We start from the raw sequence: 13756 nt of genomic DNA on the forward strand, positions 1-13756 counted from the left end.
GAGTATGTGACTCTGAATTTAAAGGGTTGATTTTTCAGGTGTAGAACTTCGCATCCTGGGCTGGTGACCCAGGGACATTTTCTGATTCTACCAGAGATTAATCCAGGGCCACTGTGGAGAAGTTTTAGCAGTTAGTTCATGGCCCAGGACATGTATGCAGTTACTGGTAAGCAACAAAGTAAATTAGCGCAGAGGTCCTAAAGCGGGGGTGGGCAACCCCTGGCACGCGTGCCAAACATGGCACCCCAGTAACGTTTGCTGGCACTCGAAACCCTCTCATAATCTTCCATTTACAATTGTGAATCTTTGTTCTCAGTGATGAATTTTGTTAAGTCTCGTAATAGGAGTAGCCTGACGGATGAAAGTAGTAGCTCGTGCATATCTCTGAAGGTCACGAAATATAAACCTGATGTAAAATCTCTGTCATCAGTGATGCAGCAGCAAAAGTCCCACTGATAATATCAAACGGAGTCAAAGTTTTCTGTCGGACTATCAGTGTACATGTATACATTAAAAAATAAATGTATTTTTCATCATCATATACTGTGTTTTTGTCGCTCGAATGAATTTTATTATTTCTTCAAGGTTCTTCACATACGTACACCTTAAGAGATATCAAGTAGGCGTAACATGTTCTCAAAAAATTAGGGTTGGCACGCAGAAGAATTTTGAGTCAGATTTTACTGGTTTTGGCACGCACTCACAAAAAGGTTGCCCACCCCTGTCCTAAAGGCTACAGTCACAGAAATTGGGGAGATTAATTCCACAAAGTTGTGTGTATTGGGAAATTGGAAAGATCCCTTAATTTGGAATCTGAAGCCTGGCTTCTAATCTTGATATCACCACATGCCAGAGAATTGCTTAACTGCCTGTGCCCTCGTTAAACCATTGGTAAAAATGGGATAACGCCCATTTTATGGTAGTGTGGTGAGGATTAAACACAGTAGGTACTCAGTAGATGGACTGTGAACTTAGATTTTTCCGTCGGAAAGAATTTAAGGAGAATAAAAGTGACCTACCCAGTGAGGGGAAAGTGAGCGCCCCATTGGACAGAGTTAAAAGTAAGGAGCTAACGTGCGCATCATGGCGTCCCAGGGTAAGGGTGTCCTTAAGCCCCTTGCCTGCTCATGCTCCCCCACCCCGGCCATTGGATAGCGAGTTTTAAGGAATTACTATTGCTTCTAGCTTTTTTGTTTCTCTTCTATGCTGGACATAGTGCTATACATTTTATTTATTGTTTAAAAAATTATTATACAGTATGTTTCTTTTGGTGTATAGTTTATGAATTTTAACGTATACATAGAGAGAGATATATATATATAGATATAGATATATAGATAGATTCATGTAATCACTACCAGGCTACAACAGTTCTATCATTACAATTGCTCCCTTGTGTTATCCTGTTATGGTCACAGCCTTGCCTCCCCAACCCATGGTTGTCTGCACATTTACTACACGTCTCCCACTCCTATGGCACCATGCACTTCTCCTTCCTAACACACGTGTAGTTACCTGTTCATGTTCTAGAGTGTTAGCTTCCAGAGCTTGGGAACCATGATGTTCCCATCCCTGCTACAACCCCAGGGTGCGGCCTGAGCCTGGCCCATAGGAGAGGGAACTCCGAGACATGCCTTAAATGAGTGAATCCTTATAGTCTATATCAGCCGTGGGCAAACTACGGCCCGCGGGCCGGATCCGGCCCGTTTGAAATGAATAAAACTAAAAAAAAAAGACCGTACCCTTTTATGTAATGATGTTTACTTTGAATTTATATTATTAGTTCACACAAACACTCCATCCATGCTTTTGTTCCGGCCCTCCGGTCCAGTTTAAGAACCCATGTGGCCCTCGAGTCAAAAAGTTTGCCCACCCCTGGTCTATATCCTACTTTTATCTTGTTCTTTAAATAACGAAACAGTGGAGAGAAGGTAAGGAACTTGCCTGAGATCACATCGTAGTAAATTCCAGAGCCCAGGTGTCTTGCTGCAGAGCCTGTGGTTTTCTACGCGGACGTATCAGGACAGGTGGGATCTGTGTGTGTGAAGGCACTTGAAGGTGCATACGTACATTACCCAACTTTTAAAGTAACCCTGGTGTGTCCGTGTGCTGACACCACATATACTCCTCTTTTCACCTGCATTGCCTATTAGTTCCCCTTTTCCAGAATATTCTTTCTTTTTGTCATTGCCCAAGCAGGTGACCGATCACGTACAGTATGACAAATTCTGCAGTAGGGGGGGTTCAGGGTGCAGTGAGAGTTTGGAGATGATGGTTAAGCTGAATACTAAGACGGTGGGGGTCGAGCAGAGGGGGTGGGTTAGCAGCGGTTGTGATGAGCTGCAAGTGCCGTAGTTCTGTGTGGGTGGGATTTGGAGTCGGAGAGAATAAGAGACAGGATCAGAGGTTGCACACTGGGGCTCAGAGACTGGAGCCAGCTTCTGAGCATGTTGTCAGACTGGTCACAGAAATATGATCAGATTTTGTGTTTTAGGGAAAATTACCCAGGTTCCAATTCAGGTTGCAGAGTGGAGAAGTAGATTTGAGTGCCAAGTGTGCATTAGGGCAAGCTTTCCGCGAGGAGCCGGAGCGGGGTGGGGTAAGGTATTTAGCTTCACACAGGGGTTGATGGTGTAGGGCAGGGACTCTGACCCCGGCCGCATCACTCAGGTGGTGACCTCGAACAGGTACACTCCGTCCCTCATTTTCTCCTCTGTGGAAAGGGGAGAATGACCATTCCTGTAGAGTGGTTATTCATAGATTTAGAGTAAGGCTTATTGAGCTAATGCAGCGATTCTCAACCTGTGGGTCGCGACCCCTTTGGGGGTCGAACGACCCTTTCACAGGGGTTGCCTAAGACCATCGGAAAACACATATTGAATATATAATTACATATTGTTTTTGTGATTAATCGCTATGCTTTAATGCTGTTCAATTTGTAACAATGAAAATACATCCTGCATATCAGATATTTACAATACGATTCATAACAGTATCAAAATTACAGTTATGAAGTAGCAATAAAAATAATTTTATGGTTGGGGGTCACCACAACATGAGGAACTGTATTAAAGGATCACGGCATTAGGAAGGTTGAGAAGCACTGAGCTAATGTGTGTGAAGCATCTAGAATGTTGCCTGCAGTGCGAGGCTTAGTAAGTGATGGGAAGGGCGCCTTGGCCCATCCCTGGGCGTCTCTGTGAGTCTGTGGTCTCCTACACGCTAATGGCTGGCCTGGGGTCGAAGCATGTGGTGAGAGCCCACCTTCCCACAATAGTGTATCACTCACTTTAAGTTCCTTGCCCTAGGAGGACACTGAACGTTTTGAAATCTCTTAATGGGCTTGGTTTTATCTAGTTCGAGGACTTTGAAATTTTTTTTAGACAGTTGTATCTTTTTGTCCAAAATCTTTTGCAAAACCCTGGTGTTTTTTTCTTTTTTCTTTTAAAGTATGTTTTTATTGATTTTTAGGGGCGGGGAGGGGGGGGAAGAGGGATAGAGAGAGAGAAACATCGATGAGAGAGGATCAGCTGAAGCATCGATCAGCTGCCTCCTGCATGCTGGGCTTGCAGTGGGCTTATCACTGCCTCCGAGGTAGTTCTGTGCTATGTGGCCAGTAGGGGATCGAGCTCACAACCCCAGCACACGCCCTGACCGGGAATTGAACCACGACCTTTTGGTTTCTGGGTCGACGCTCAACTGCTGAGTCATACCAGCCAGGCAAAACCCTGGTGTTGATAGCTGATAAAACTGTGCTGCTCTGGTTGAAATTGTCAAAGGAACTCATCGCTTAAGCGCCCACCTCATTCCCTCTTTCCTGAGGCACCACTTCAAAACCAGGAAGACAGTTTGCACACCACTCGTCTGGTCAGTTCAGGGAAATGTAAGTGACTTTCTGAGGTCACACAGTGAACCCAGGGCAGACTTGGGGCTAGAAAGTGAGTCTCCTGACTGCTTAGCAGCCCCCTTTCTGTGAGACAAGGGGTTCTCAACTTTGGCTGCTCGTTACAATCCCCAGGTGTGTGTGTGGGGGGGGGGGGGGGGGGGGCGGGGGCGGGGCTTTACAAAGGATCATGGTGGGACCCCACCTTTAGAGATAATCCGCTGGTCTGGGCTTGGTCCCCACATCAGCCAGTGTGAGAAAAATTCTTTGTGGAAAAATTGTCTTACAAGTTTTAGCTGTGAACATTATTAATTGCATTTTAAAAAAATGAGCTGTACCAGAGTGTATGGCACTGCTGTGCGGAAGAGTTCTCACAAGGGGAGTGTTAGCCCCCTGGGCCCCACTCAGAAGTCCCCCAACCAGGTGTCCCCTTGACTGCGTGGAAAGTCCCCAGGCGTGTTGTCACCTGGTTGCTGTGGTTACTGCAAAGAGCCCTGCCTTGTTGAAGGAAATGCTTGGAATACTTGTCAGGAGAATTTCAGAGCTGCTTTTGAAAAATGCAGTAGCGTTCCATTGCAGTGTAGCCTGTCCTTTCATGGGGTTTGATCTGCTTTGGTTTAAATCAAGGCTTTAGAAACACGGTGACGGTGGTGTAACTGCACCTGGATCCTGAGACAGCTGCGCCTCTGCACCCCTCGCCTGCGCCTGCGGCAGCCTCCTCAGACACGTCAGACACGGTGGCTGGGTTTTCACTGAAATCGGGCGCAGGAGGGCTGTGTGCGGGTTTTACTCCGGTGGCCCGGAGTCTGGGGAATTTGATGCGCTGAGCAAGATTTCCCTTCCTTTTGCCACTTTTCCCAGGTCGTGAGGATGTAATATGGGAGCATGTACTTTACTAATGCGGCAAATGACAAGAGCCAGAGGTGGCTTTAATAGCTGCTGCCGCCATCGCAGGTGGCGGTGAGCATCAACAGTCAGTCAGGACGTGTGGAATGACAGTGCTTTATTTCTGCTGGCAACCGAGGCACAGGTATTGCCTTGCAGTCATAGTAGGAGGAACTGCTAAGTTTCAGAAGTTTTTGAAAATAGAGATTCACGGACTCTGAATTCCATCCGAGGATGCCCGGGGCTCTGTCTTATTCTGCTGCTTGGATTACTTCTCATCCTTTTCTGTGCTGTGCCTTCCTCATCCTGCATGCTTCCCTCTGCCCCTCCTGCCACAGCTCCCCGGATGCTATGTAAACATGCACATCTGCTCTTCTCCATGTCCCCAGCTTTCGCTACGGAATCTAACAGAGGCCCGTCAACATGTCCTGAAGCCCGCCTGGCAGGACGCCCCGAGGTCGGCTGTGCTGTGTGGCCTCCCGCGCCAGGCACCCCGGGCCAGGCTCCTGACTCCTGCCCCACCACAGAGTTACAGCGTTCAGCCTTTTTAGCAGGAGGGTTACTCCACCTTCAGGTGTTGCTTCTGTGACCCAGGCAGGAAGAAAGGGGGAAGGGTAAAAGGCAAAACCCCATACCAGTTGAGTTGCCCTTTTTATCAGGAAAACAGTAGCTTTTCTGAAAGTTGCACCCAGGAGACTTCCACTTGCAGCTCCCTGGGGTGCACAGGGTCATATGACCACACAGCTGCAAGGGAGGCTGGGGAAGTATTTTTAGTGGCTACATGGCTGCCCCAAACAGAATCAGTGGTGAGACAGAAGGGGGAGTGGATTCTGGGTAAGCACCTGCCGGAGTCGGCCACATCACCTAAGCCTCCTGGGACTTGCCTCTCCTGGGCCACCATATCACCTCCAATCCATCAAAGTCTACTTATTTGGGCTTCGAGGCCCAGCTTCTTCCTCCACACCCCCAGCCCACACTGATCTGTACTTCTTAAATACAGGACTTGCAGAGTTCGTAGAAGCATCGGAGTCTTCTAGGGTAACCCCTCCCTTTGCTGAAGAACTGAAAAGCCCCGAAAATGACTCACCTATGATCATACTGTAACGTAACGGTAGCAGCCACACACAGAGTGTGTGCTGTGTTGCTTAACTGGTCACTTAACATAAATTACCATTTAACCCTCCCAAATACCCCCGCCCCATAAGGTAGCTGTCACCAGCATTTTACTTACTAGGAAAACATGGCACAGAGATGGTAAGCAGCAGGGACGGCCAGCCCTAGAGTGACCCAGCCAAGGTCTAGTGCAGCCGTGGGCAAACTACAGCCCTCGGGCCAGATCCGGCCCGTTTGAAATGAATAAAACTAAAAAAAAAAAAAAGACCGTACCCTTTATGTAATGATGTTTACTTTGAATTTATATTAGTTCACACAAACACTCCATCCATGCTTTTGTTCTGGCCCTCCGGTCCAGTTTAAGAACCCATTGTGGCCCTGAGTCAAAAAGTTTGCCCACCCCTGGTCTAGTGCCTGCACTGCCTCCCTAACCTTGCTCCGCCTCCCACGCAGGGGATTGGTGTCAGAGATGCCGTTAGAACCCATTTTTCTAATCCTTCAGTCATTGTTCTTTCCACTTAATTTTTCTCTGAGTGACAGGGCTTACTCCCCTGTTTTGTGTTACTTTCAGTTGTTCATAAGTGTTTCTCACTGCCAGAATTAGGTTAAATGTCTTTTTAGGATGGCGTCCTTACTTCCCACTCTTCTCCCCTAGCATCATTTGAGTGATCTTTTATAAACATAAATCAACTTTGCCATTCCCTTAACCAATGGCTTTTGTTACTCTTAGGCTAAAGGCAAAACCTTCATGTGCCCTGGCAGGACTGAGTGGTCTAGCTGGTACCTCCCTCTCAAGTCTGACCTCACCCCCCTCCTTTCTTGCCTCACCCCCCCTCCTCTCCTCTCTCACCCCGCTCCTCTCCTCTCTCACCCCCCCTCCTCTCCTCCCTTACCCCCCTCCTCTCCTCTCTCACCCCCCTCCTCTCCTCCCTTACCCCCCTCCTCTCCTCCCTCACCCCCCTCCTCTCCTGCCTCACCCCGCTCCTCTCCTCTCTCACCCCCCTCCTCTCCTCCCTTACCCCCCTCCTCTCCTCTCTCACCCCCCTCCTCTCCTCTCTTACCCCCCTCCTCTCCTCTCTCACCCCCCTCCTCTCCTCCCTTACCCCCCTCCTCTCCTCCCTCACCCCCTCCTCTCCTGCCTCACCCCCTCCTCTCCTGCCTCACCCCCCTCCTCTCCTCCCTTACCCCCCTCCTCTCCTCTCTCACCCCCCTCCTCTCCTCTTTCACCCCCCTCCTCTCCTCCCTTACCCCCCTCCTCTCCTGCCTCACCCCCCTCCTCTCCTGCCTCACCCCCTCCTCTCCTGCCTCACCCCCCTCCTCTCCTCCCTCACCCCCTCCTCTCCTGCCTCACCCCCCTCCTCTCCTGCCTCACCCCCCTCCTCTCCTCCCTCACCCCCCTCCTCTCCTGCCTCACCCCCCTCCTCTCCTCCCTCACCCCCTCCTCTCCTGCCTCACCCCCCTCCTCTCCTCCCTCACCCCCCTCCTCTCCTGCCTCACCCCCCTCCTCTCCTGCCTCACCCCCCTCCTCTCCTGCCTCACCCCCCTCCTCTCCTCCCTCACCCCCTCCTCTCCTGCCTCACCCCCCTCCTCTCCTCCCTCACCCCCTCCTCTCCTGCCACACCCCCCTCCTCTCCTCCCTCACCCCCTCCTCTCCTGCCTCACCCCCCTCCTGTCCTGCCTCACCCCCCTCCTCTCCTCTCTCACCCCCCTCCTCTCCTGCCTCACCCCCTCCTCTCCTCTCTCACCCCCCTCCTCTCCTGCCTCACCCCCCTCCTCTCCTCCCTCACCCCCTCCTCTCCTGCCTCACCCCCCTCCTGTCCTGCCTCACCCCCCTCCTCTCCTCTCTCACCCCCCTCCTCTCCTGCCTCACCCCCCTCCTCTCCTGCCTCACCCCCTCCTCTCCTGCCTCACCCCCCTCCTGTCCTGCCTCACCCCCTCCTCTCCTGCCTCACCCCCCTCCTCTCCTCTCTCACCCCCCTCCTCTCCTCTCTCACCCCCCTCCTCTCCTGCCTCACCCCCTCCTCTCCTGCCTCACCCCCCTCCTCTCCTGCCTCACCCCCTCCTCTCCTGCCTCACCCCCCTCCTCTCCTGCCTCACCCCCTCCTCTCCTGCCTCACCCCCCCTCCTCTCCTGCCTCACCCCCTCCTCTCCTGCCTCACCCCCCTCCTGTCCTGCCTCACCCCCCTCCTGTCCTGCCTCACCCCCCTCCTCTCCTGCCTCACCCCCTCCTCTCCTGCCTCACCCCCCTCCTGTCCTGCCTCACCCCCCTCCTCTCCTGCCTCACCGCCTATTCAGCCACGTGGCCATGGCTCAGTCTCCGCTTGCTCTTCCTACCACAGGGACCGTGCACCCGCTCTTGCTGCTGCCTGGCATTCTCTCCCCTCCTTTCCTTATCTTGTTTCCTCCCAAGCAGCCTCAGCCTGGTCCTCATGTCACAGGAAGCCCCTCCGCGGGGCCCCTCTGCAGGTGGCCTCAGCACCGAGGACCTCTTGTAGCCCTCACCAGAATCGCGGTCTGTGTTTACTTGTGTGATTATTTGATCGGTGTCTCTCTCTCCCACTGGATTAGTATTAGACCATGTCTGATACCTCTTTTATCCAGTTGTTTATCCCCACTGCTTACTTTTTTGTGTGCCTGTCATACAGAGAATGCTCAGTAAATTTTTGTGACTAAAAAACAAACAAATCCCTACCAGTTTATCTCTTAGCACCTTGCACAGAATTGAGTGGAAAAGTTTTAAAGGGTGCAAATAGAGTAATGGCATGGGTCCCCATAACCAGATAGTATCTTCCAGCATCGTTCTAAGATAGACCGAAAATGGTAGGAGAGATGCTTTTTAAGGGGACAGACTTGCAATGAGATATAATACACAATATAGTGAATATAGAAGCAATATTGTGTTGTAATAATTACACTTGCAAGAGATTATATCTTAATTATTCTAACCACCCAAAAAAGAATTACATGACATGCTAACTATTGCTATAATGGTAATCATAGTACAGTATATAAATGTATTAAGTCAACATATTGTACACCTTAAATTTACACACTATTGTATGTCAAATATATTTCAATTAATAAAATAAGATGGACCAAAAGAAAGTTTTCTTTAATGGCTTCAGCTAAAAAAGAACCCAGTATTTATTGTTGCAGGATGTTAAGCCCAGCAGTCAGAGTGGATGTCATATGCACCTTACCTGTGTTATCTCAGTATTTGATCTTAACTGAGCTTCTTTTTCCCCCAGAGCTAAGATCTTAGGCATGTGTGATTCAAACATGCTTTTTTAAAACCGTTCATTTTGAAATTGTCTAGAAATCACCTGACGGGTACTAAATCCGTGGAAGGTGTGGGGCTGCGGGCTGCACATGGCTGTATGAGCAGCATTGGGGTCGAAGAGGAAACAGATGCTGAGTGACAGCTGGAAGACGGGGAGGAAGGAGGCAGGGACAGGAGATGTGAATTGTGAAGCCTGGACTAGACTGGGCGTCTAAGGGAAGACTGTGTTCCAACATTCAGGCTGTAGACCAAAGAGGAGGGGGCAGTTATCTGAGAATAGAAAGGCCTAAAGAGGGAACACGAGTCCGTTTATTTCCCCTTGAAGAACCTGCAAAAAAGGGCCTTTCTCCACAGACTCCAGGTGGGGATTCGAGGTTACAGCTGGACTTCTAAACCGGATCTGTTTGTATGGGATTCCTCCTCCAACAGGGGCCCAAATGAGCACGTGGTCACTTGGGTCCCTTCCGCCTGGTGGAGAGGCAGGGAGCTTCATCCCGGGGGTGGTGGTAGCCACAGTGACAGACCTGGGGACCCTGCCCTGAGGCTCTCTGCGGTGTTCCGCCCCCTGTGTGCAGACCCCAGCCAGCCCTCCAGGCGGATGCGCTGAGCCCCGCGGGCCCGGCCACGTCGGTGGGTGTCTCGGGCCAGTGGCCTCCCAGGCCCTCACGCCTCCCTGTCCCTCTCCCCGCAGGAATCGGAAGGCGTTTGCTGCCACTACTGGTCGCTGTTCGACGGGCACGCGGGGTCGGGCGCGGCGGTGGTGGCGTCCCGCCTGCTGCAGCACCACGTGGCGGAGCAGCTGCGGGAGCTGGTGGAGATCCTGCGGAACACGGCCGTCCTGCCGCCCGCCTGCCTGGGCGAGGAGCCCGAGGGCGCGCCCGCCGGCCGCGCGCTCACCCGCGCCGCCTCGCTCCGCGGGGGCGTGGGGGCCCCGGGCTCCCCCGGCACCCCGCCCACGCGCTTCTTCACCGAGAAGAAGATTCCCCACGAGTGTCTGGTCATCGGGGCCCTGGAGAGCGCGTTCAAGGAAATGGTAGGTACGGCCGAAGGGTCCGGGGCGACGAGGGGGCACCGGGAGGTCACTGAGGCCAAACTCTTGCTTCTTTTTATGTGTTCTTATCGTATTTTTATTGATTTCAGAGAGGAAGGGGGAGGGAGTGAGAGTAGAAACATCAGTGATGAGAAAGAACCCTCGATCTGCTGCCTCCTGCACGCCCCCTCCTGGGGATGGAGCCCGCAACCCAAGCAGGGGCCCTGACCAGGAATCAAAGCATGACCTGCTGGCTCCTGGGTCAAGGCTAAACCACCGAGCCACACGGGCTGGGCTTCAACTCTTGCTTCTTAAAGATTACCGGAGGGGGCATGTCCACTTGTTGCTGGTTCCACAGGGACGTCTCCCTTTTATAATAGGGTTTCCATTCTCTGTAGAAGTTGGCAGCAAGACAGAGTTTCTGGCATCGCGTGCCGGCCAAAATGAAAAAGAAGATGAAAGCGAGTGACGGTGCATGAGGCAATGGGCTTATTAAATAAATGTATGCGTTATTGCTTCTCTCGGGCAGGCTCATATTGGTGCCAGCTGGTACACTTCCACTTAATTGAAACGAGTGTGGTCGCCATCTGTTATATACATGTGCCTGGGGTCCAGGTGTTGGGGGAAACAGAGCTTTTAGTGAAGTGCTCAGAATGACCCCCTCTTCACAAATGTGATCTGAGAACAGCTAGTTTACGCGATGTGTGGCGGTGCGGTTCTCACTGCTTCACAAAAGCACGGGCCAGTGTCCAAGGATCGTTTGTTTTGCTTGGGAACATGGATTTGTTTGTGCATTTAAATTTGAATGTGCCTGATCATCAGAGTCAGCCTCCTTCCCCGTCAGCCTCACTCCTAGAACACACTCAGGGAGAGTGCAGCTGCTCCCAGGCACATAGAAGGGGGCCCCGCTCCGTTGGGCACCCCCTTCCCTCTCTGAGGTCCCTTTCTATGGAGGCAATGATTTGGGTTTCAAAGATTTCCTCTCCTGAGCGAGCAGCAACCTGCATGCAGACACAGAGTAACAGATACGTAAGGATCGTCTAAGCCAGTGATGGCGAACCTTTTGAGCTCGGCGTGTCAGCATTTTGAAAAACCCTAACTTAACTCTGGTGCCGTGTCACATATAGAAATTTGTTGATATTTGCAACCATAGTAAAACAAAGATTTATATTTTTGATATTTATTTTATATATTTCAATGCCATTTAACAAAGAAAAATCAACCAAAAAAATGAGTTCGCGTGTCACCTCTGACACACGTGTCATAGGTTCGCCATCACTGGTCTAAGGACTTGAATAAGGTGAGTGTGCGGCCATGTCCTGAAAGCCTAGAGATTAAAAATGATGACAAGCCATTAAATGAAGTGAGAGCAGCTAGAGACCTCCCCCTTCCCCACCCCGGAATTGCAGGGACACACCATGCACATTCCAGGATCTCCTGACGTCGGGTCGTGTGCTAATGGCAGCAGAAAAGCAAATAATATTACACAGCATCATCTGACTTGTTTATAAGGCAAAAACAGTTCATATATTTGCACCTCAACCTTATACCCTTTCCTCACTCGAACCCATCCCTTCTTTGGTCCCAGTGTCTCTCTGCTGTCACAGATAGTAGTTACCCTTCGAGTAGCAGGTGGTTCAAAGTGCACCTCTGTCTCCGGAGTGTCTGGTGGTCTTCATTTCCAAGAAAAATACCGGGAGGCTGGGAAAGATTACTTAGGAGAAAAGGAATCACGGTAGTAAAACCAACTCCTATTGCGGCTCGGTATCATATCAGCTCACTCTCCGGCGCTCATGGAACTCTGATGTGAATAAGTGTTTCTAGACCCAGTGTCCTGAATGCTGATATGTAATTGAGGTAGAAATTTGACCGTGGGCTTACAGCCCCCGTGGGAGAAAAGTGAAAAACAGAAGAAACCTTGGGTTTTCCGTCATTGCTAGTGCCATGGCAGCTTTCCCTTTTACTTGGAACTGCTGTATTCTCCGTTTTATCCACCAGAGGCCAATGTCACCTCGAGTCAGGACTCCTCCACAGGGTCTCGGGCCATTGATGGCTCCAGGTTACTAGCAGCAACTCTACTTGAAATGGAAGTCCCATTCGGAAAAATACTTAGTAAGGAGCCTCATTCTTATTTATTACTATTTTTTTTCCCCCGCTTTTAACTAGCCAGTTCATGACCTGACACTTTTCTTGGAGACTTCATTGTTACATTTTCCTGTGTAATGCATTCAATCCAGTAAATTCAGGGGTGGGCAAAAGTAGGCTGACAGTTGTGAATTTTCAAAACAGAATTTATTATATTATTAATTATTGCATTATTTTCCACATGAACAGCTGTAAACCTACTTTTGCCCTCCCCTGTATTTGTTGAGAACTGACTGTATGCCAGGCCTAATTGAGAAAAGAGCATTGAATCAGGCAAAGCCGGGTATTAAACAAGTAATAGATAAGTGGGAAGGACCTTGAGAGAAGTGTTGGTCACGTAGGAGTCTGATAAAGAAGTCAAGCGCAGGGTTCCCTGGAGAAGTGTGTGTGTGTTGGGGGCCGGGGGGGGGGGGGGGGGGGGGGCGGGGTGCGGGGGACAGAGAGGAGTGAAGCAGACAAAACCCGGGAGGCTGAGGGTGTTCTGGGAAGAGGAAACCGGCTGCATAAAGAACATCAGAGAGAGGACCCAGATGGGCTGCAGGCAACAAGCCGACATCCACCATGGTTAGAAGGTAGATTTCAAAGGTAGGAATGATATAAAGTGAACCAGAGAGACAGTCTAGAACAGTGATGGCGAACCTTTTGAGCTCGGCGTGTCAGCATTTTGAAAAACCCTAACTTAACTCTGGTGCCGTGTCACATATAGAATTTTTTTGATATTTGCAACCATAGTAAAACAAAGATTTATATTTTTTGATATTTATTTTATATATTTCAATGCCATTTAACAAAGAAAAATCAACCAAAAAAATGAGTTCGCGTGTCACCTCTGACACGCGTGTCATAGGTTCACCATCACTGGTAGAACCCACCTATGGAGGACCTGGTGTGCTGTGTTATGAATTTTTGGCTTTAAAACTCTCTCTTATTCTCCAATCCATCCCACCCCTCAGCTTCCTCTTCACACTTGAATTTTTCCCAGATTGTTCTTTTTGGCTCCCAAACTGCCAGAGACCCCCCTGGACTTTGCAGCGAGATGCTCATTATTCTTTGGTTTTCATGGTGCTTGGTGGGGTGGCCCGGCGTCCGGCCCGTAGTCATCATTAATACTGTCCCCTTTTACTCTCAAAGTGTTCCCGTTTGGATGATGCTTACGTTTATACTAATTAAAGAGACATGCTCTTATTTTTCCTTTGCTTCATCAGGGACTTCAGAAAAAATTTCTCCATTGTCATGGAAACAGTGCCTGACTTAGCCATGACATTGCTTGGGAAATTACACAGTGTACTCTCGTGTTAATGGCCTGGAAGGCCATCGCCAACTCTTTTCTTTCCTGTCCCTCTCAGTATTGGGTCTTTGAGGGTCATTGTTTCAAGGTACACTTGGGTCTTTTGAAACGTCTAACACGCAACAGATTTCC

At 50.2% G+C, this 13756-nt stretch overlaps 1 protein-coding gene across 1 annotated transcript in view; it reads left to right on the plus strand.

Moving 5' to 3' along the window:
• PPM1H (protein phosphatase, Mg2+/Mn2+ dependent 1H) overlaps positions 1-13756 on the plus strand; it is a 237704-nt gene that overhangs the window by 98137 nt on the left and 125811 nt on the right. Inside the window, exon 3 of the mRNA XM_070409814.1 lies at positions 9853-10194. Coding sequence (XP_070265915.1) covers positions 9853-10194 — 342 coding nt within the window. The remainder of the gene's footprint in view (positions 1-9852; positions 10195-13756) is intronic.

Source organism: Myotis yumanensis, unplaced genomic scaffold, assembly GCF_028538775.1.
Source record: "Myotis yumanensis isolate MYYU_CA2020_CCGP unplaced genomic scaffold, mMyoYum1.0.hap1 SCAF_3, whole genome shotgun sequence".
NCBI classification, from domain to species: Eukaryota; Metazoa; Chordata; class Mammalia; order Chiroptera; family Vespertilionidae; genus Myotis; species Myotis yumanensis.